At 32.9% G+C, this 24,870-nt stretch overlaps 1 protein-coding gene and 1 long non-coding RNA gene across 2 annotated transcripts in view; one reads left to right on the forward strand and one right to left on the reverse strand.

Moving 5' to 3' along the window:
* Nlg3 (Neuroligin 3) overlaps positions 1–24,870 on the reverse strand; it is a 74,533-nt gene that overhangs the window by 42,234 nt on the left and 7,429 nt on the right. The window contains exon 2 of the mRNA XM_070109392.1: positions 20,809–20,972. Within this exon, the coding sequence (XP_069965493.1) occupies positions 20,809–20,972 (164 nt within the window). The remainder of the gene's footprint in view (positions 1–20,808; positions 20,973–24,870) is intronic.
* Positions 542–24,333, forward strand: LOC118683780 (uncharacterized). Its single transcript, XR_004979660.2, has 3 exons — positions 542–814; positions 22,947–23,194; positions 23,288–24,333. It is a non-coding gene; the product is annotated as an uncharacterized lncRNA (long non-coding RNA).

Here is a 24,870-nt window from a genome sequence, read left to right on the forward strand (position 1 = left end):
ATGAATTTTTTTATTTGTCCAAGCGTTGCAATTATTTTTAAATTTTAATGATAGTTGACTTTATAAAAAACATTTTATAAGCTATTAAATTTTGCATAAATTCTTTTCTCAAAAAGAATATAATACATCCTGTTTTAGTCTCTTTAATTTTGTTTTTCCGTTTCAGATAGTCAGTACCTCTTGCACTTTGTATTAGCGCAGTTGCGTATAGGCAGAAATATATGTATATTAGCCTTTGAAGGCAATCGAACACAATCAGAATAATTCTAGCGTGACTATACCCAACTTACAGTAAAGCATAAAAACTATGCAATCTACATATACGTGTGTGAAAAATATGCCAACAACGAAGATGTTTGCAAGACGTACTTGCCTGCGGTACGACATCGCGTATAAGTGATATACCTTTTGCTCAAAGTGTTACTGTTATGTAAAAGGTGTGCAACCGATGCGCAAACCGACACCATGCGGAATTTGTCAATGCAAAAATCTCTGCATAAAAACATTAAGAATGGAAATGCAAACTACCTAAGGTAAAAAAAAAAAAAAAAAAAAAAAAAAAAAAACTGCAGTCACACAGCCTTTGTGACAACGCCTGCAGTAGTTTTACGCCGTGACTGCTATTGACATGCTGCACCTGTTGGAGAGTGGGCCGTGAATGTGCAGGCAACCATGTGATACGTATAAAGTCTAGTATGACAGCTACCGTGTTTCCGCGTGTGCTCTGACTTACGTTGAGAGGCATGCATCGATATCCGGAGGTGGGCGGAAGACAATAATTTTTCGAGTGATTGTGGTTACACAAAAGGCAGGGGTATGTGAGTTCTTAAGATTTGCTTTTAGTGTTAATGTATGTGTATAGGTAGGTATTAACATATTGACGGTAAAACAAAGAAAAAATATTAATTTCGGTCGCGTTGAAGCTATAATACCTTTCAATTATACAAAATAATTCTTACAAGAACTTAATTTGGATCGGTAACTTTGTATCGTAGCTATATACTATTGTATTCAGATCTAAAAAAATTGTTCGGTGGTTGTACCGTTGCCCTTGGCAATAAATCATGTCGAATTTTGTGAAGATATCTTGTTATAAAAAAAAAGTATTCCTAACAAGGGCATGATTTTGATCGTTCAGTTTGTATGGTAGCTATGTATGTATATAATATAGTCGTCCGATATCGGCGATTCCGACAAATGAGCAGCGTTTTGAGATGGAAGAGATTGCAAAAAATCATATTTGATCATATGTATATATATTTTTAAAGTTGTTACAAACTTCCTGACCAATTTTATATACCCTGTTCTAGGTATAACAATATAATTATGTTTATAAATTCCTACTAACATTTGTAGATACATATAACCGACACACTAAAGTGCTAAATAAATCCAAAGCTTACTTCTTGTGATCCTCCAAGTAGAAATCAATGCCAATCAACTTGGGACTTTATTTTGGGATTAATGTACCCATGATTCATAATTCTATACTATACGACGTTGTCAGCTGAAAGTTTAAGTCGTGGTAGGTAGATTCTGCCTGCTCGTACAAGATGGCTGAGCGGTTTATCTGGCCTCACCATCTAATCTTTGTTATACATATGATGGTAAGGCTATATAAATTAAACCGCTGGGTGTTGATACGATTCCAAAAAAATAATTAGTCTCAATAAAAATATGTATCGCTGGAATTTTGCCTTATTCAACTGAAATCGATATTGACATATGAAACCAAAGAATAATTCATTCAACATGAAAACTACACCAAACAGTAACATTTTGCCGAAAACAAGGGCGCCTAGAGACCGTCTACCGTATATCAAATTTATTTAGCTCACATATGAGGATTGCTTGCATTTGCTACTAAAATATTCTTATAGACACATTTGACTTTTCCACTTACAATAATCTTTTAGCCTTTTCGGCTGAACGTATTCACAACCCTTTTTTTTTTATTTGTTCACGGTCTCGTTCGCATAGTATATGTGGTATTATACTTGTAGTAAACAACTTGTTTACTTTTATTATGTGTAAAGCCATAACATGACATCATTTACTACATACTTTTCTTGGCCATAGTTCTAAATGCGCATTTATGCATTTATGGCACGTCTGTTGAATTTAAATAATTCCACAATTTAAACTACAGGTGAATCTTTACACTGGAAAAAAATGGCATAATCTAAATTATAAAATAAACTTTTTACAATGTCAGTGCTTAAATAAAGAACATAAGTTGGTTTGGTGAATTCTTTTTAATCAGATCGTTTTGTTTCCTATTGGTTGATCGAAAATGGCTCTCAAATTTAACTTTATTTAAATATCACCACTGAGTAATATGCAATGCCGTTCTTATATTAGCTGAAGACCAGACAATTTGTGTGTATTATTTATAACAAAGAACTACCGATAAAGCAGAGCAGACTGAATCGTTTGGATATATGTGTATATAAGCAAGTTCTTTTAGCAGAAAATGCTTAATGGGTACAAAATATTTTTACAATCTTATACAGTAATTTATTTAGTATTATACCCAAAAAGTTTCGGCTATTTAAAATTTTTCTCACGGTGTGTGAATGCAGCAACATGTGCTTTGAATTTAAGTTACGTGTGAATATCATTGACTGTTTATTAAAATTAGCTGAACATTACGCTGAATTGGTTTAATAATGCTTTCTTTTATTTCTGTTGTAAATTGATATGGCAGCAATGTGTTGCAAAGGGCAACAGTCTGTCGCTGAATATGAGTGCACTTATGGCCTTGAGTACCGTTTACAATGATTCACGACAGCGGCCTAGACGAAAGCACTTAAAATTTAGCATAAATTTTGTCAATCTCTATAAAGGACATTTACGTGGCTTAATAAGTTATATATTTACCCTACATGTTATCGTACTTGATGCATATAAAAAAAGTTGAATTTGACATATATGATATACTCGGAGTTACCATATATATAAAGTCTTACAAAATTAGTAACCCTTTTGATTACACAGTGCTAAGTGTGAACTCACCATATACCGGTTTGGTTAGAAACTACTAAAAGTGTGATAAACCAATAACTAAATGTTTCAGAGACAATCAACCTCAGGATGACGCACCAGATGGCTTTATAGCGGCCGGTATCGAAATTGGACAGTGGGCATGGCACTGTCTACTTTTAGGTGCAATCACATATCTCGGGACTTGCTGAACCGATTTGAACTAATTTCATTAGAAAACATTCTTACAATAATAACCTGTTACAGTCCAAAAATGGATGATTCCTTTACATTACAGTATAGAAATAAAGCACCAAAGAATATATGGATATAAATGTTTGCATGAATAGTTCCTCTAAAGTGTGCCACGTTATGACCAAAAATTATCCAAATCGAACCAAAACTGTTCAAGTCCCTAGGTACCGAATATGTGGACCCCCAACCTATAGTTGACTTTTGCCGTAAATATCGGTCAATGTGTGAGGTATATGATTGAAATTCGGAACAAATGTTTTCCTGATGATATTATGTCTGAGTATCAAAAATGGGTTGAATCAGGGCAATATTTCCTTTAGCCCCCATATAACTAATATAAAGATTTTCGAACATCCGGGTGACTATATACCGCATATATTTATTATCCAGTATGTACATAAGTTATCTCAATAAAAGTGAGAGAGCGTATTTTGCTAATAACGGTGTATCTTTGTGCCTAAAATAAGTAAATATTGGTGAAAACTTGCCCTAGCTCTCATATAACAAATTTTCACAAACAACCGGTTGATTTTACTCCACATATGTATGTTGGTGACAGTATATGAGGCACTTTAATAAAACTCAGGGATCATATTATTCTGTAGTATGTTGTTTTGCCAAAAATAGATGAATCGGTTCAATACTGCCTCTATCTGTTATATAACTAACATAAGATTTTCAAACTTCCGGTTGGCCTTATGCCATATATTATATATCAGTCAATATAGAAGATATCTTAGCAAAATTAACTGATTAAAATTGGATATACTATAGTTCAACGTATAATATTGGATATACTATAATTTAATGCCGAAAATATGTGAATTTAGTCTACGACTTACCTCAACTCCTACTATGAATACTACATACGAGTATATTGATTTTCGATACTTTATCAAACCTTATGCCAAACATGTCGTTCAATGTCTGAGTTATATATTTGTAAAATTGTTTGAAAATTTGATCTCAAGTATAACTCAGTAATGTCAAAATTAACTCAATTTCCTTTCTCTGTCCCCAATATTTTGATAGTCAATATTTTGATAGTCACATGAGATGGGATATTCATATCAAAAAAGTCATAAAAAAAACTTTTTTATTTATATTCTCAAAGTTTAAAAATATAATGAACAAGAAAGCACTAAAAACAATTTATTACGCATTATTCGATAGTATAGTCAACTATGGAATTATTGCCTGGAGAGATAGTTATAAGAATGTTACAAAATTGTTAATAAAAATACAAGATAAATTAATTAATCATTTATGGAATAAAAACGAGAGAACACCCGTACTGGGTATTAAAAAGAAATTTATTTCTGAGTCACTATGTTATCATTATTCCGATTGTGGAGAGGTATTTAATGAATATAAAGGTAAGGCTAGAGCTAAACCTTTACAGTTACCAAAGATTAATAAAAATATATCTTACAAAGACTCGAAATATTTAGCAATTAAATACTACAATATGTTACCGCTGAGTCTAAAGTTGTTAAATATTAAAAATAAAGCAAGAAAAAAGAAAATAACTGAGTGGATTGTAGACACTAATATTTAAAAATACTATGTTTTCTCTTGTTTTTCAATTATAAATGACATTTGTTATTAATAGATTAGTACTTAATTATAATAAACTAATATTACCAGGCCTATGTACAGGTGTTTTGTAACACCTCTATAGGTGCATACTTTATATGTAATATGTACTTTGTATCCTGGAATAAATAAATAAATAAATAAATATGGCCTGAGTCATAATTTCCGCCTTTCCACCTGACAAAATGTGTGACAATTAAATGAACAAGTTTGCTTAAAAATTGTGTGGGAATATAAACGAAATAAAACTAAGTGTGTCTATGACCTATAATATAACTTAATAAAATTACTTTAAATTTTATTATAACCCATTTACAATTTCATCGAATAAGAAATGTTGAATTGTTTCGCAACATTTTTAATACAAAGTTTTCCTAAAACTTGAGGGTTTTTTTCCTGCTTTGATCCTTGCAAGTTTTAAGAGTATAAAATGTGCGATTACCCCGAACTTAGCCCTTCCTTACTTGTATTTCTATTATATTTTTAATTAATTTATATTACACAATTAGGAGAATAGAAATAATTTATATGTACATTCTGCTGATTAATTGTCGGAGCTGTGATCCAAGTTCTGCGCTCACACAGTATCCTATAAGTCTTTAGCTCCAAATTGCTGAAAAACTTATAAAATAAACTATTTTGAATCAAAACAATGTAAATGCCAAGCATTAAACGACTCGCTAGCACCATTCATATAACAGAACAATTGGTTTTAATATAATATACAATATATAATTTTATTTTTCACCATAAATTTCATTTGAAGCTTGTAAATAAAATCACCTTTATGGGTGCAGCAACATTTACGCAGCCCTGCAGCCAAATGCAGCTCATGCACAACGGCCAACACATCAAAAGTTCATTAATGCATTTTCAGCAAGAATGATGAAAAAACTTCAGCGAAACTAGTTTGCAAACATACATATTCTCGTATACATACAAATTTCTTCTTTACCCTGCATAGTTTCCGAATTGTCAAATTACAGTTTTATACATAGAATGCAAACTATTGTTTGAAATTGTTTCAGTTGAGTTAAGCAGCTGAGTTTTTGGTTTCTTTTTCAATGTGAAATATTTGCAGAAATTTTTTTTGTGTTTAGCATACATTTTTAAAAATAAAGAGCAGCCAAGCGAGGTCTTTTTTGTAATGTGTTAATTATATTTACCAAAAAAAAGTAGCCTAAAGAAATACCAATATAAAGTACTACTTGCTGATAAAAGTTTGGTAGTCTGTAAAGCATAAGGCTGATATCTTTTTTTAATGAAAAGTTAGTTTATGAGCATGTTTCTGTCAGCAAATCAGTATGCATTGAACAAAAAAACGGTTGAACTGAAAAATATGCAATTTATAATTACTATATCGAGTATTTAATAATCTTAACAGCTCCCTTTTGTTCTGTACTAGTACTGTACTGGCGTATAATTGACAAAAACACCACATAAAAAAGATGTCTTGCTAATTGCCAACAAAAAATTCTTTTGGTGTACTCGCTATGCTTGCGGTTCATAAAAGTACTTGGTTTTGCTGCTGGGTATACAAATGACTACGTGCGGGTATACACATATCTACTTTATGTATATATATGTGCATACATTCCCCTCAATACTTCAATATTTTGCGCATATTATTTGTTTCGTTACCATAGATGCAAGAATTGAGTTGCGACATTCGCATAATATACATATAATATTTCCGTTAATGGTAAATATTTATATATATATATACCAATAGGCGTATTTGCTTATATCTTAAGGTAATATAAAAGTTAAGTGTAGCTGCCCAAATTTGCCTATAAGCGTATAATCTGCAATACAATAACGTCATCTTTTTCATTCAAAATAAAATAAGCCTTGAAAGCCGCGGTTTTGCCCTGTTATTGTGCTGTATCACCAAAATAATTTTCAATTATCTTGAAATATCTGAAAAAAAGGTTGTATATTTTTTCATGACGTCATTCCTTTGAAGAAATATGTTATTTTACCTACGCTTTAAACTGTAAAATTCCACACGTACTATACTATGCTTTACTAGCAATAACTTACTTATTTCTTCTGTTTTATTGTTTTGCGAAATTTATTTTTTTTGCTTAGCCTGAGGGTAAAACTTGTAGATTATAAAAATAAAATTTTCTGAAAAAAAACTTGTTTTAACATCTTAGCAGCCCACTCAATTTCATTCGTTTTAGTTTAAACTTTTTACATTTATATAAAAATTACTGAATTTGACGGTTTTTGACTCATTTCAGACTTTTTTTTTAAATTTCCAATAATAACTACACAATTTTTTTTTAAGTTGATAACTTTTAATTGGCTAGAAAGAGGACTCTCCACAGCTTCTGGAACACATATCAAAAATTTTGTACAAAGTAAAAATTTTAACTCGAAACTTTACTTTAAAAGTGAGCCGCCTCTAGGTGTTTAACAATTTTTGTTTTGCAAATATTTTCTTTTTTTATAATCTACAATTTTTACCCTCAGACTAAGCAAAAAAAAAATTTTCTTTAGCTCCACCCTAACATACATGTTCATGTAGCATATTTAAAATTCCAAAGTTGTTATTTAATTGCTGTTACTGCAGACTTGAATTACTTTTAAGTTTTGAAAAATATGTAGCAAAGTAAAGTTTTTTCTGTTACCATATTTATATTATAAATGTTATGTAACTTCACAACTATTTACTTCGGCTTTCAATATTTTATTGCTTGTTACAAGTTGTTCTTGATAATATTTGCCTAACTGTAGTTGTCAACTTTGAGTTTAAAACTTTTCCAAAAAGTTTTCTTCAAATATTTCTTCAGACAAAAAACCTTACAACTACACAATAAAAGCAGGATCATATGTGTTGGAAAACAACAGAAATTACTTCGAAAATTGTCATGCAAATTCTCACTGCACTTTTTCAAATAACAGTTTGACAGTGATGTAAAAGCAATTCCATTACGTCAAGTGAATGCGTATACATATGTATGTGTTATACATATTTCTATATACTTGTATATGAAATTATATATAAAAGGTCTATCAACAAGAACGACGTGATGTTAAAATAAGTAAGGAAGCGCTAAGCTCGAGTGTAACCGAACCCTTTATTCTCTTGTCAACTATAGGCACTGGGGTGCACATATTCGGTACCAACGGGTTGAACAGTTTTGTTTCGATTTGGACAAATTTTGGTCATAAGGTGGCACACTTTAGAGGGACAATTCGTGCAAAGTTTTATCCAGATATATCAATTATTGCTTTATTTCTAAACGGGATTGTGAAAAAATTTGATGAAATTTAAAATTTCGGCTAAATGGTTTCTTCTCGCTCTTTGGGGGTTGCTGCTTGATTGACGTAAACCTTTGACTTAATATATCCCCAGGGAAAATAATCAAGAGATATTAGACTGAAAATAGACTGGTTTATTTCTCGAAATAAACGAATCCCCAAATAGTGATCACAATGTTTCAATGGTTAAACATGAAACATAAGGCGGCGCACAATCTTGTCGGAAATAGAGATCGTCCTCATCTATGTCATCGCATTCCTGGAAAAAAAAGTTGGTTAACATCGTGTTATAACGCTCCTTCGCACCATTCGGTAAGTTTTTGGGGATGCAATGCGTTTCAGAATCACACTAGAATTTGACTCGCCCCAATAGCGAAAATTTTGGCTTCATCTGAGAAGATGATATTTCGCTGAAAATCGTCGTTGGCGAATCGTCGGAGAACGTCAATTTTCATAATGGTGGAATAGCAAAACTTACTGAACACACTGACCAAATTTGACACAAATCCGTAAAGGGCCGCCCCGAGCTGTCAAAATCACGTCATCCCTATTGGTAGACGCTTTATACGAGTATGTATACATATGTACATAGGTTCGTTGCATCTGACATGTGCCTTGTTCTCCGGCGCGCCCTGCTTTCTCGCCTTCAGCCTTCTTCGTTTAACATGCATCACATTCTCACTTCTTTCGTTCTGAAACTCAGCACAACAACTAACGAAAAATATGCTTAAAGTTATGACAATTTTAATTAGTTAACCGCAACAATGATGAGCGAACTTTTAATCTCACATTTTTTGTTAAACAGCTTCGCCAGTAATTATTTGTTTACAGCAAGCGCCTGCGGACAAAAATTAACGGTAAAACATGACTTTTATATTAAACTTTGGCTTTTTACAAACACATTTAAAAACTAAACTCAGATTACACTATTCCCAAGGTGTGAAAATTAAGTAGTTTTTTGATAGCAATTACAGTTTAGAATAAACATGCACTATACTACAATACATATATTTGTTTAAATGTGTTTGAGAGATTGATACATTTATATTATCTTATATTTAATAGTCTTGCCAAATTGTCGATAATATATACATGAGTTAAGGTGGCAACACTAATTCCAACTTATCATTGAAGGAATCGGTGCAATAATTTCAAAAGACGAAAGACAAAGAAATGAAAATGGCTGAATGTTTTCACTCCTAAAAGATGAGTTGAAAGGTGGGATCAAAATATGACAGTTGATTAGTTCGAATCCTTAAGTTTCAAAAAGGAGTCATATTTTGAAAAACAATTACAAATTGGCATTATAAACTAAGCGATTAATCTGTGAATTGCTTGTAAATCGCTATGCTTCTCATAAGTCACGAATCCGTGCACATAGTAGTATGCAGTTTATATAGCCTTATATTTAAGTCTCGTGATAATGCAAAACATACAGAGTTAAAGACCGACCGAAAAATGCTGAGTCCAATTTCTCTCAGTTTTTGAGATATCGCTCTGAAATTTTGCAGGCGATATTCGACCACTATAGCATATAGTTGCCATACAAATTGACCGATCAAAAGCCAGCACTTGTATGGAAATTTTTTTTTATTTGACGTGATGTTTTCACGAAAAAAAATTTCAGATTGGAATACTATAGCATATATGTAGCTGTCATACAAACTGAGTTGTGATGGTTATTATAGCTTCGGTGCAGCTGAAGTTAACGTTTTTTCTCGTTTTTGAGATTTTGCTGTCATTGAGCTATTTTCCGGGTTAAAATGAATGAAATGTGGCCATATATCGAATATCTATCTTATTGTCAATGCGGTTAACTTTATGCCGTATATAGGAATATGGGTGAGCACTGAGCTATGTTTCAAAGTTAGGTAAGTACCTGTAGTGAGTCTGCTAGTAATTCGCATAGAAATGATATAGATGGTCTAACAAATTTTATATAACTGATCAATTACAATGATTACTTAGATTATTGCTAACATTAGCAATACTTTTATAACTACCCCCTTGTACTTAAAACTTACTTAATGGTAGTTTTAAACTATTTACTAACTATAATTATGTCTACTTCCCTCGCCTTACTTTTACCTCTAATTGCATTTTATGACGGCTTCATTAATCTTCTTCAATATGAGTAAATAATATTTTACACATAATTGAGACTTTTTCCACCTGCCGCTTTAGATTATGCGTTGTATAGTTTGTTCAATTAATTATGAGTTTGACACCTGCTAAACCTGCATCAAATTATTTAAATGATTTTCTCTTATTTCTGTTCGTAAAGCGACATGAGATTGTATACGTAAGCCTTATCTTTTAAAAATAAGTTTTGCACGCGGTTACAAAAGAAATTTCTAATAAGTCGTTTCTTTTTTTTAATTTTTTTTGTTTTGTGATCTTCCTGTAGCGTTATCGTCATGAACAATCAAGTCATAAGTTAAGTGCCTACTACTTAATATACGCTTAATTGTGTGAAGGAAAAAAGGATTAAAGGACTGGCACTTAGCAGGAGTCAACAATGCAAATGCATGCGAATATAAAATATTTATGATTTACTGCGAAGTTATTTTTTGCCGTCATAAGAGGAGCTTTATAATATTTTGCATTTCTATGCAAAGGCACTTCTTCATTTAATTCTTTGCAAATATTATATTTAATCCCTCGTCAGCTGGTAGCTGCACCTCTGTATTGCCATTGCGTAACGGAAATTTATCTGTGAGCTAATTCCAAAAATGTTCTGCATTTCTGTGAAAATATGACAAGCTAAAGTAGGTATTAAATAATTGTATTGTTGTTGTTAGAGTTCAACAATAATATATACAAATACCCACTGTCATGTTTTCAAGCGGATTAACGAAGTCTATTGTTGCTATGCGGCCACTATAGCTCAGCATGACTGGCTTACGCAAGAAATAACCTTGGTAAGAGAATAGAAAGTGCATGAATTATTCAACTTTTTCTAACTTTCTAATACGGAGTGGCTAAATTGCTATGCATTAGCTGATACACAGAGAAAACGTATATAGTTAAAGTTTTTATATTGGCAGTAAAAGCCATTATTTGTAGAAGCACTTCCTTCTACTACAATAAAGAGAGAACTCGCTGATCATATTAGCAAAAAAACTTTCGAGTCTGACCTGAACCTCGATCATTGTTTTATACGCCTCATGGAAGGACATCCATTCAGCGTAAAATATTTGATAATAGCTCGGGCAATATTTTACAAAATCCCTATAAGAGAGATAGATATTTCTATATAACAGCACACGCATTAAATGCAATACATAATCAAACTAGTAAGGAAGAGCTAAGTTCGGTTTTAACCGGTGCCACGGCCAATGCTCAATTTTTACAACTGAGCCTATAAAGTCCTTCAGTACCATTATCACTGTAAAATTTCATTCTTGTGGCGCATTTATGCAGTGAGTTATCGCACTTTTAATGATTTTCAATATAAACGTTATATTGGGAGTAGGCGTGGTTATTATCCATGCCTACTGCGATTACTTGTACTAAGTTACCGTTTAATATCTGAATTTAGTGCTTAGTTATGCCACTTTAAAAGTTTTCGTTTACTGGCGTTTTGTGGACGTGGTCCGATTCCGTCCATTTGCAATGGCAAGCTCTCTTGGGTGCCAAGGAATATGTGTACCAAGTTTCATCAAGATACCTCAATTTTTACTGAAGTTATCGCCACGGACGGACAAACATACGGACGGTGAGACAGTTACAAGGACTCATCTCGTCATCCTTATCATTTATATATGCATATACAATATAACTCAATATCTATCTCGATTAGTTTTAGGTGATACAAATAACCGTTAGGTAACCAAAATTATTATACTCTGTAGCAACATGCCGCAGGAGTATAAAATTTACAGCAACAACGCAAACAACAAATACTTTTATCCGTATTCTCGACTTTCTCTCTGGGCAGAGTTTCCTTCACTTCTCACCTTGTTCATCGAAAGAAATTAGTGATTGCTTGAGATTAAAAATGTAACACTTTTTATTTTAAAAGCCTTGTGCGAAGCTAAATTTTTTCCACCATTACCATGGTGATATATCATTACCGTTATGGTATCCTCTAGTTCATTTACAAAGTGCTTAGTAAGCATTATTCCCGTTCATTTTTTGTTCGTGCGTTCGTTATTGCTGTTTGACTTCTTGTTATGACAAAGGTTTGTTTATGATTTTACGTTTGCTGCATTAATGCAGACATTAAACGTTATCTTTTTCAAGGTTTATGCTTTCTATGCGCTAAAGTGTATTTGATTTCCATTTTCATAGCCACTTATAACTATGTATTGTATTTTATGTGCGGACAAAGACAGTCATGCGAAATCGTGCAGGCTAATATAAATTTGTTTACTTGTTTTTCCTTTAATTTTGCTTTTGCATACTTCCTTCTTCGCACTTTTTGTTGTGGCGTTTTTTTTTTTACGAGTGATCCCCACCGGATTGATGTGCGCCCATCGGCTGTACAATCTTAGTTGTTTTGGATAATTTATTTTAACATTGATGACACATAAATAATGATTTATGGTTATGCTTGCAAAAAAAAAATTATAATAATAATAACGAAAAAATAAATGAAGTGCGCAAAAAGCAAGAAAATTATAAAGCAAAGAAACTGGACTAAATTAGATTTAGGTTTGACTACGCGCTTAGAATTTTGAAAAGAGTCTGCCGAACTGACAAAAATAGTTCAAAAGAAATATGACTATTTATGTTACACAGCTTTGTTCTTTTCTTTGTTTCATCTACATCTTGTATTAATATAAATTTACCCATTATTTTGTTTGGAGGGTGCCACAAAACTTTGATAGTACAATCGAATATGAAATATGTATGAATTTGCTTGGAAGTTATTAGGAAGTAGATAGATATGTATGTATATGAATTGATGAATTGATTCCACGACTTTTTATCTCCTAAAATTATGCTGGACTTAAAATGGAAAATTATAATCTTCGACATTTCCTCTTCATTAAATTTGGATAGCATAATTACTTCATTTATTCTGTTGCTATTTTGCTTGACACAAACTTTCCCTTCTCTTTACCATCGTTCATCATTGTTAATAGGAGTTTCTTCAGTGATAGTTCCATAACTTTAGATTGTAAAACTCAGAGTTACATTTCTTAGAGTAGCTGTTTTCATATAGTTTTTATTAATCCACATTCACCTTAAGTTGTAGTATGTTAAACTTATTGGTCTTAATGGTTTGGCTGTAGTGTATTCTTTTTTGAGGATAAACTTAACTAAGGCGTTTGTTGGGTTTGATTATGACTATTTAAAATACTATCTGTGAAACTTGGAAATCTTGTTTTGAACAGAGTTGTTGCTCATTAATAATTTGTGTATTCGTTATCTCCTCGTTTTAGTGCCATTTTATTTTCTATTGTGTATTTTGCGAGTGCTTTGTGTAATCTAGCTTTCTCTCGTATTAACAATATACCTTCACAGACACTCCTGAAGTTTGATCGTTTTTCGTCCCTAATACCTCATTGTAACTGGTACGCTTGTACCATATTTGTACTCTTCCCAGCCACCGTTCTTTTTCGAACTATTGAAACATTTTCTTGACTTCTTTTCTCAGTGCTGATAGTCTTGTCTTTGGCCTTGAATGGCTGAAGCTGGAATAAATTGCTTCAATTATGCTATTATTTAGGTTCTTTCTGTTCCAGTCCTTGGAAGTTTTACGTTTTATTGATAAGTTAATTTTTGTTTAGATTTAGATCTTACAGCGGTCTATAGTTTGCCCAGTCCGTTTTGCTAGGATTTCCAATGGCTTCACCGATATCAATTGATAAACCTGAGAAGAATTCTATAATTCTGTGATCCGATATTGATAGTTCAGGAGAAACCGTCCTTTCTGAGATCATGTTTATATAGTAATTCAGCATTTAAATAAAATTGTTACGAAATTTTGACACACATTTTTTTTTATATTTATCCGCGAGGGAATATCACTCATACGCCTCGTACCTCAGCCGTAATTATCTGTATCCCTTTGATGTAAAAGTAAAAGTAAACTGACGTCTGTGAATGCTATTTAGAACAGTTTATCACAGGTATGGTCGTGAGGTCAAATTTTAACCAAGATTTAAAATGTTAATATTTTCTTCCCTATTTGCCGTTGGATTTTTCGGTCAAATTTGCTTCTTGAACTGCTTTAGAAAGATTTTGTTTTTGATTAAATTATTTCAAATTTGAAAAATTAAAGATTTTTAGTCAAAGGTAAAGATCACCTTAATATTTTCCAAAAACATTTTATCTTTTGCTTAAGGACCTCAGACATCAACGCGAACACTTCGTCCTTCTTAAATCTTCTCTAGTTATAATTATTAATGCTATTTTTTTTCACAGAAAATATTGGAGAAAAATTCTTACACGGCGCTAATGACTACTTTGACGACAGCTGTCAACCCCTTGGGTGACCGTTAATTTGTTTTTAATATCAGGAAAAAGATATTTTAATAAGAATTACTTACAAAGACGCTAAAGTCCTATAAACATAAATTTTAATTAAAAAAAAATTTTTTAATTAAAAAAAAATAATAATAAAATTTATGTAACACATTTTCTTATTGCTAACGGATATACACAGCGGTTGTGGTCTAAATCATTGTCTATGCTACATATAAATCTTTAGAATTCCAGTGAACGATATAACAGACTCAGAATAAATAGAGCGTAAACACCAAGGACTTGCTTTAAGTATATTGGTGAATATGTCAACATATACAGATATATATTCTCAAGCATATATTATTTGCACTCAATAGATATGCAAACATATACATATGTATACTAACACTTAAGTAAAAGTATAGTAAATTATTATAAGAATTTTTTGTTTTTTTTTTCAGGAACAATTTAAAATTTTTACTTTAAAATAAATATTTACCCAGTACTTTGCAATTAAATTTCAAAAATACATGCATATCGAAATTCCCAAATGAACCAACGAGTCTAAATTACATATCAGGCCTGTGTGCAGTTACCCACAAATGTAGAGGCACACATCTTTTTACACAAACACAAGTTGTGCAAAACTTTGGTTATAACTTACATGGTTGCAATGTTAAACAACTTGTAGGTACGCATCAACTCACATATACCATGTTTGCTCATAACTATGTGTGTGTGCGCAGCTCCTGTGCGCCCATGAAGGACATTAGGAACAACACGCCACCGTGGTGGCAAATGTGTAACAAAAGCAAACTTACACTGATTTCCCACGCCGATAAACCTTATCACTTTGCAATTTTTGTTTATACACAATGTTTTTCGTGTTTCTTTATACGCTGCCATGAATTCAATGCAACATATGCAAGTGTATTTATGTCTAACGCATACACATACGCGTTAAATGTGAACTTTAATGTATGCTATCAATGCGTCTTTTCAAACTTATTGAAGTGTAACTAAAGTGTTTGCTTCGTAGTCGAAAATGACTACGAAGAAGTGCAAAGACACACTTGCGTATATGTGTGTGCGCGTGTGTTGGTGGCGCTGCCAATATACCAGTGTTCTAGTTTCTTAACTACGTAAATACATATGTACATACTATTTAGAACGTCATGTTTATAAATTTCCTTGTGTGTTGAAACTTAACACTGCACATATACATACAATAGCCTTCTCTTTCCACTTGCTGAATACGCCACATTTTTGTTTTTGCTCTTTATGCTTTTCACTCATTAGTGACACAATTGCTTTCATTATCATTTCTGTTCGTTGTTGTTTTCCATTAGTTTTACACATATTTATTTTATACCCTTAATAGGGTATATCTAGTTTACCACCCAGAAGACCCTATAAAACAAATATATAAGTGATCAACGTGACGAGCGGAGTCAATGTGACTATGTCCGTCTGAAACTTTTTGCACATCCTCTTCTATTCTAGAAGCTGTCATTTGGCGGAACCACCGACCATTGTAGCACATAGCTGCCGTACTAACTAAACGTTCAAAACCAAGTTCTTGTATGAAAAACTTTTTTGTTTGACGGGATACCTTCACGAAATTTGGCATGAATTCTTATTGAAGGCAACGGTATTATTTCTGAAGAAACTTTCCATATCGGATCAATATAGGATATGGCTGCTAAGCAAACAGAACGATCACAATCTAATACTACTATGGTTTTTTTTTATGTCTGAAGGGTATTCAAGATTTAGTGCAACCAAAGCTAATGTTTTCTCTTCCTTTTATTAAATTTTGCCTTTTCGTTTTTCTTCTCCATTTACCCAGTCGGCTCAAGTCAAAGTTTTGCAAAAGTTTGCCACTTTATGTTTGCATTGTCTTTGGCCTTTTTGTGCTGCAAACTTTCTGTGAATATTCGATAATTTTTGTACTTTTAGGTAAAGGCAACTCAAAATAAAGTAAGTCTATTTGTATATTGGAAAAATATTCGCAATGTTAGTAAACGGTGGCATTGAGTAGTTGTAGGACGATTTTTAAAAACAAATATTAACCCAAAAAACAAAACCAAAAAACATTTTACTTTACAATATTTTCAGTTTAGTTCAAAAAGTTGATTACAGGTAAATAAAATCAAATAAAAGACGATAAATTGAAAAGAAATTAACTCAAGCGTTTCGTAATAAACGAAAAGCAAATATCTTGATTTGTGCATTTTTTGACCTGTATTCGAATACTGTTTATTTACATAAAATAATATTGCGGATGCAATAGTTAAAGAAAGCATTCCACCAGAGAGACATGAAAGCTTAGAATGTTACCGATAAAAATTAGGAACTATTACTACCAAACACCAGAATACATTGACTAGCGGTCTTAGCTCCAAATATGAGCTAATATGACAGGTCAGAGCCAGAGTGACGAGGGCTCACTGGTTAGCGTGTTATTTGCCTTCCACAATAACAGTCAGCCTTCACTCAATAGTTAAAGTAGTCATTCATAAATAAAAGTAGTACCTGCCCTATATTAGCGTCTGTTTCCATACGGGTTTTAATAAATAATAGGTATTTTCTGTTAAAAAAGGTGAAGAATAACTCTCAGGAGAACGTTAGATTTTCCGATATATTTAGGTAGATGCAAATTGAGGTCTCAGTTAAGGTCGTAGATAAAAATATAGATTACAAAATAATTACGCCAAATTTCCACACGAAGTGTAGCATCAAACTTGGACTCAACGGATGCCCATCACGGATACATCATTGCGATGAGTTTGTTATCTTTAATTGCAGTCGTTGTTTATTCGTAGACTAAGTACTCTAATATCGCTCACCTGTCAAAAAATACTCATATTGCTTATTTGCGATACCACAAGCTGCAGTGATCTGCATACTTCGCTGCTAATGGTATTTTATCTCTAGAGAGGTCAATACTCTACATGAACATGTTCAAGTTGGAACCTCCCAGACAGCTTTGCTCTCAATTTTCCCATAACATCTATACTTTACGGGCTGACTTAATGGGTTTTTACTGATACATTGAAATCTTGTGATATGAATTGTCAAATAATTGACCGCTGTTAGCAACCGTGATTTATTACTGGGTGTCTCGAAATCCGCAAAAACAAAATTATATCCACATTGATTAATTTTTTTTTCGTGTAAATAAAGTACAAATGTACTGTCATAAAATACAATACAAATTAAATTATTCTAATATGCATGCTTAAAGAAAGAGCGGGAGCTAAAAAGGTTTTTTTCTGTTTTTTCTTTTTTTTTCGGTAAAGCTGCGGTTGGATGCATATCTGCTAGGTAACAATAATAATTATAATTATGATTGAAAATAAATTACTAGTGTATTACAAGAATGGAAGTAAAATAGTGTGAGTCAGAAAACCAATGTAGCTGCGAAACAGTTATGTATTAAACCACAAGTCCAAGATTAAATGAGCGTTTCCCTTTTCTAACCCATTTATCACAATCAAATTGATATATGTATTTCATTTATTAAATTCGCCTTTTACGTGTTTCCTTATGAAATCATTTACTCATTTAGCTTGTCTATGCACCATCGCTCAACCCAAGTATATTCCCACTCCTCACACTTAAATGAGCGCTTATATTTCGAGCAATACACCGACTAATTTGCTTTTCCCCCTCAACTTCCTGCTGCGGGTAACTCACTTCACGACAGTTTCACATTCCATTGCATACCAACACTTCGCCGTTAGCTATACCTTCTGCTGATCTATTATTTACTTAGATATTTTAAATGAATTTCCATTTGATGGTGTGTGCAAGCAAGGGCGCTTGTTGGATTTACATTTTTCTAATAAAGGTGACGTCACTTTTTTCAAAAATCTTTTAATTTATTTACGCCAAGCGACCCTCCTTTTTGTATTTTCATTCGTTCATCTTAGTTCATCTCACGTTTTTCGCTATTTATGTATATACTTGTAATATTTTTCTTTGCTTATTTGCTATTATCCCGCAGCAATTAGCATAAAATATGCAAAGGACACACTCGGAATTTTTTTCGTTTTGACTGTCACCGCAAGTTGCGTTAAAATTTCATTAGTATTCTGATTTATTGCTTCTAGATAAAATTTAAAAATTAAATTAAAGAAGGGTGAGATAATAATAATTTAAAGGAAAACTAATTAAGGATTAGTCATTGCCATCGACGAAAGAATATTTCTTTTTGTTCATTCATTGTGTGTTAAAGTATTTAATATACCGCGAAACTTAATCTTAAATTACAAAAGTCAAAGTGAAAGCATCAGCTAATGTCCGGAAATAGTCATGAATAAAACTATTAATCTTTACAAAGTCTATACAGTCTAGGTAAACTATTTATTGCTTCCAAAACTGAACGTTCATGTTAATGAACATTTTTATGGTGGTTGAACTTTTGTTACATCGTTACAGTATTGTTTTTGGCCAAGAACTCACGAACAAGCAACGAAGTTTTTTATAGACCCCAAGCTCATAAAAAAACGTCTTACCGCTGCTACAGAATAAGTAAGGAAAGAATACAGCTGCAAATTTTACAGTAAATCAGAGGCAAGTAAATAAACATGATAAAAATTTGGAAATTGGACTCCCCGAACCCGCAAAATTTTAAATTATAAAACTCAAGTTATTTCCTTTACACATCGGGTATAACTATTTGGCCGAAATTTTAACAAAAATCATCTTTAAGGCATATTCTGTCGTAGCCTAAACAGTTGCACAGGGTTCAATTGAACTGATATAATATATTTTCAAATATTTTTATTTATAATTGCAATTTCACTTGGTTTTGAAGAGTTAAATGAAAATACAAATATGTTGAAAAAAGGGTCGTGCTTTAAGCAATGTAATAGAAAGTTTACGCAGTGTTAAAAGGAAAGGAGGACAGGAAATGGGTTGATGCGGTATAGTCGATGACACGAAGAGTTTTAGTAGTATGAGTGCTGAAAATATGTAGCTATTAATGAGTGCTTAAAGCTAAATAATATGGCTGACGTTTAGGTTGACGAAATGTTACGAAAGTAGTAAAAAGCAATCATTAATTAATATCGAAAATTGCTACCAAAGTGTGTGGCGAACTCGGCTATGAGCTGCTTGATCTCTAATATTGACGGGACTGCCGCGAAGCAACCGCATTTGACAAGCGCACACTACTCGGTTGAAGCTTAAAGACAATTAAGGTTGTGGTTGCAAAGTCCATACTTAAGAGATATGCGCCAAGTGATTGGCGGCAAAAACAAAAAACTAAAAAAAATTTTGGAAGTAAATTTTTGTAGTCCTGACCCTTCCGAGCTTTTGAATAAACACCGCATTTGACGTCTCTAAAGTTCAAATACAAATATTTGCTTAAAAAATGTGACAACCAAGAATTTTAAGTAACAAATTGAGGTCATTCCTTATTTTGGTCGGTTTAATATTGCTATTTTAATTTCATTTTGTTATGGGTAATAACGTAAAATGAGACTACAGCCTCAGGCTAAAAATTAAACCCAAAAAAGGTGATGTAAAAAGAAAGGGATTATAAGCTATGGGGATACATGCAGAACAATACTTTTTTACTCGTAGACAACGAACAAAAAGTCAAATGGATTGAAGCACAAACGGCGTGTCGAAAGTTTGAAGTGCCAAAGGACGCTTGCATGTGCAGGGGATAAACATCACAAACACTTCAATAAGTGAACCTTTCCAGGTCTGCTTTTATTTGCTTTCCTTTATTATAGTGATTGTTATTTTATCTACTGAAACATTTTTTTGATTTGAGAAGCTCGCCTTTCTCACAACACTTAAGGCGCTGTACTCGTAGTTTTCTCCAAAAATGTTGTTAAATTTTGTGCTTACTCCCTCCGCTTTTTCTCGGCCAAATGATTACATCATACCCTCGAACAGTTTTTTAGTAAACTTATAAATAACTTATCCATTTATTTCACGCCTTTCTATTAATGTGTAAAAAAGCAAATACTTTGCATTGCTGCCGCCCGCTCAATCCCCTTTTTACAGCCATAAGTCCATACGCTATTTTGACCGCTGGCAGTTTGTAACCAACAGCTGTCAATTCCAACAAACGGGCGGTGTTGTTGCGTTAAACAGTCCCTTGAGAAATTCACATAAATCGGAAAAATCGTAGAATTTTGCAAATTTAGTTAATCCCATAAAGACATACCCACATACATATAAAGAGTTGTGTTGTCCCAAGTTGGCTGTGTGGGTTCACACAAAACCGTTATATTTAAAACTACATATATGCGCATATATAGCACTCACCTTGTATTGGCACGTAAATGTTCAAATATAGGCAATCTTCCGATTGGTTTTGCAGATATGGCAATAGACGCTTCAAATACTCCAGCCGTCCTTTGGGCATGCGCTCTAAAGCGGCTGTCTCGTTGGCGATATCGGGCAGGCGTTGCGGGCAAACCGGACTAAATCTGTACGTGAAAAAAAAGAAAAAGTTGGCAGAAAAATATACTCATACATAAATTTATTATTTTTAGTAACATGGTATGTCTAAAATGTCTATGTATGGTAAAGCACATGTTGGAAAATGTAAAAATAATGATCGTTACTTGATGATATTATTCATTTTGGTTGATTAATTGTATTTAATATAATTAAGTGGAAACTTTCATATTGCTTCGTCCAAAATTGAGTTTATCTCTTTAAAAAAGAAAACGGTGTAATTTTTTAAGCGTAATAAAAGTATATAGCGTGTCTAATAAGGAGTATAAGGAGTTCCTCTTCAACATCAACAAAACGCCTTTATGTAACCAAAAAATGACTGTCTTTGAGTTAAAACCAATATTGAGCATTATGTATTCGAAAAATTACCCTTAAATCTTTAGAAGTAGAAAAGAAAACTTATAAAATAATTTGTCGACTAGTCACAAATTCAGAAAATCCTTTGTATCATATAGTGCCAGCTTAAGCATCATCCAAGTGAGATGTTCACGTTATCCTTAAGAAAACAGATAAATATTTTTACTGAGCTAGGTTATGAGGTCGCTCCTAACGGGGATCTTACTTGAACAGCATAAAAAGCCGGTTCGTTGTGTTACCTAAATTTTCTATATCTCTTCGACACCTAATGTTAGTTTTGACGATGTCTCCCGACTCACCGAAGGTAAGACTGCCGAGATGTTCAACCTCAGTCTTATAAAGGCTGGACAATGAATGAGAAGTAGCTATTTATAGTGAGGATAGACTAAAAGACATCCTAATTGCATTAATTTCTGCCCGGAACACACTACGGTAGTTCGGTAGCCTAAAGCTTAGATTGACGAAGAGCTCTGCTTTATCGTTTAAGCATTCAGCTCACTCGGCAATTATCAAATAATATTGCTACAGCACATATTCCAAAGCAACGCTATTTTAGCTTCTGCGTGAGCAATAAGACATATTGGTGGGTGTACAGATATAATTTTTTTCTAATTTCAACTTAAAGTAAAAAGTTTTTAACTTAACTTTTGAACTTTCTCCGCAATTTCCCAAAAGGCCATTAATTCCATAAAAATACCACCATCTCACTTTTAACTTTATATAATGTCATTACATAATTTTCAATGGCGCTTGACACGCGTAATCTTTTCTGTAAGCAATAAACAAAAATTTCCAACTAAAGAGAAGAAGACGAGAAACAAAAGTTTGCACATAGATAATAACTCGAGACAATTCATTGCACTTAACAGGCAGGCCCGCTCATCTATCAAAAATAGAGTTAGAATTATGCATTAAATTTTATAATGCTGGTATAAAAATAAAGCCGAAGATTTTTCTTAGAGACTTAGAGACTTAGAGAGACTACTTAGTGACTTAAATTACATTCGATTCTTTGGAATATATTCTGCTGAAAGAGACTTTAAATTGCATGTTTGCAATTGCCTTAAATTATACTTCAAATTGTGAAAAGCACTGTAGCCAATATGAAGATTCTTTCATTGGACAGAGCACAAACTGTGTATAAACGAAAAACTCATTATCCCTATTTTCTTATCTTGAAGCGCATAATGCGTTATTCAATAGTTTTTAAAGCAGTTAACTTTAATAAAAACTCGGTATATGAGTTATAAATAAATTTTTGTATATAATATTTTTAAATATAATATAATACAATATATAGATAAAGCATTGTCATCATGGAACTAAATTACATATAGGTATGCATACATTTTCATTGAGGAAAAGTACAAAAATGAGTGGGATATTTGACCGATGAAATTGCAATGCGCCTAAAATTATGCAAATATGTGTTTTGGAAATTTCTAGTTACTATTCTGGTGTATCCGCCTTCTAATCTAACGTGATTTTTTGCATAAACTATTTTATATTAAACGCTTAAATACTTCAAAGCATATAATGTTGTATATAAAATTTCATTTGACTTGATGTAATTTTAATAAAAACAGCGAAGACTTTGAGACGGTCTATGAAATTACACTCTAATATAATCCAGAGTAGCTCACGCTTTGCCAGTTAATGGGTTTATATTCTCGTCACACCAGTTAAGTGGCGACAACAACAACAACAGCAACGTATAGCGTGGATATGGCATAACGCGTAACCGCAATTCACATAGCAACAAAAATGTCTTCCAACACAAACAACGTAAAACGTACACATTAAACTTAAAGTTAAGAACTCAGCAAGATAGAAAGTAAGTGCTGGTTGATGGTAACGCTGTTTCAGCGAAAATGAAATGAAAATTTTTTCAGCATTAAAATCTTAATTTCCCTTTTTTTTTTTGCAGTACGGTGAGTGCTTTACGCTATGCCACAGATTGGCTGCCAGTGTAGGAGGAAGTGACAGCACTGACTTTGCAAGCGCCATTATTAAAAAGTTACACAAAGCACCATACTGGCATAAAGGAAAGGATTTATTATATACATATATGTATGTATACACACAAACATAATATACAATATATTATTACATGAAGGCATGTACATACTTATACGTACATATGGAGCAATATTGGAGTTAAACAGCTAATATTAAACTAATTTAAATCACAAACGTTTTCGTGTTTGCTTGAATAAGATTTTCAGAGATGCTTAGATAAAATGGGAAGATTTTTGAAACAGATACAGAACTAGTTATGACGAGGTGCAAGTTATCAAAATATAAAGCTTCAAATTCTAAGTCCCATATTTGGTCGGCATAATCACCCAGCAAAGTTTTTAGTTCGAGCAACCATGAATTGGTTTCGCACCCCGTTTATTCTAGTAGATAATCCGCATGCTCTGAGACGCCATTCAGTGCGTATTGAAGACGCTATTGCTGTTGTGGAGCAGAGTACTGAAGAAGACCCGAATGAGTCGAGCGCGTAAAAGTTAAAGTTGTGCACATATACTTTATGATAGCCGCACGTTTGGTGAAGGGGCCCAATATGACATAAGCACCGATCTCGATTTTCACAAGACAATTTCGTTCCGCGATGAAGCTCACTTTTGATTGAATGAGAATGTTAATAAAAAATTGTCGAATTTAAAGTGATGATAATAAACAAGCCATTGCTGAGATGCCGCTACATGCCATACAGCCAACGAAACAATAAATTTTTTGAGGAAAACTTGTGGTGAGCACATTATCATTCCCCGTAGGCCTGCGGCGTGCCGTTCTAGATCATGCAATTTAATACCGCTGGACTGACTGTTGTGGGATTATGTGAAGTCGCTTGTCTACATAGATTAGCTCAAAACGATTAACGTCTTGGAAGAATATATTCGGCGCGTTACTGCTGATCTCCGTCCCCAATTGCCGCAAAAATGTGTTCTCTCGGAAACTGGAACTTATTCGAGCCAGCCGCGGCGGTCACTTGCCCTAAATTAATCCTAAAATATAATAGCAAACTCTTATCTTTATAATAAAGCTAAATTCTTGACCATAATATGAAATTATATGCGCTTGAAAAACAACTGGTCTAAAAAACACCGTTTAGTTAAGATATGGTAAATACCATAAATGCATACAATGCGCGCTTATTTGCGTTTCCTACCGCAAAAACATTGCCTGACTCCAACAAATTCAATTATAATTTAAAAATGTCAGAGTTTTATATTAGTTCATATTTAATTTTGAAAATACAGCTGCGTTGATGGATTATAATGCTTAAACGCCACTACAATGTGGCAACTAGATATAACTGCGAAAGCTACACAAAGAGCAAACCATATACATTGAGTGTATATTTAATCAGCTAAATCATTTTTAATGGATGTGGCGGCTAATGATTAGATAATTACAAATCATACATAATTAGTTTGTGTTTGACTAGATATATATATTCACTCTATTCTATTGCAAACATTTTTCTTGCGGAAATCAGAGTGG

Source organism: Bactrocera oleae, chromosome 2, assembly GCF_042242935.1.
Source record: "Bactrocera oleae isolate idBacOlea1 chromosome 2, idBacOlea1, whole genome shotgun sequence".
NCBI lineage: Eukaryota > Metazoa > Arthropoda > Insecta > Diptera > Tephritidae > Bactrocera > Bactrocera oleae.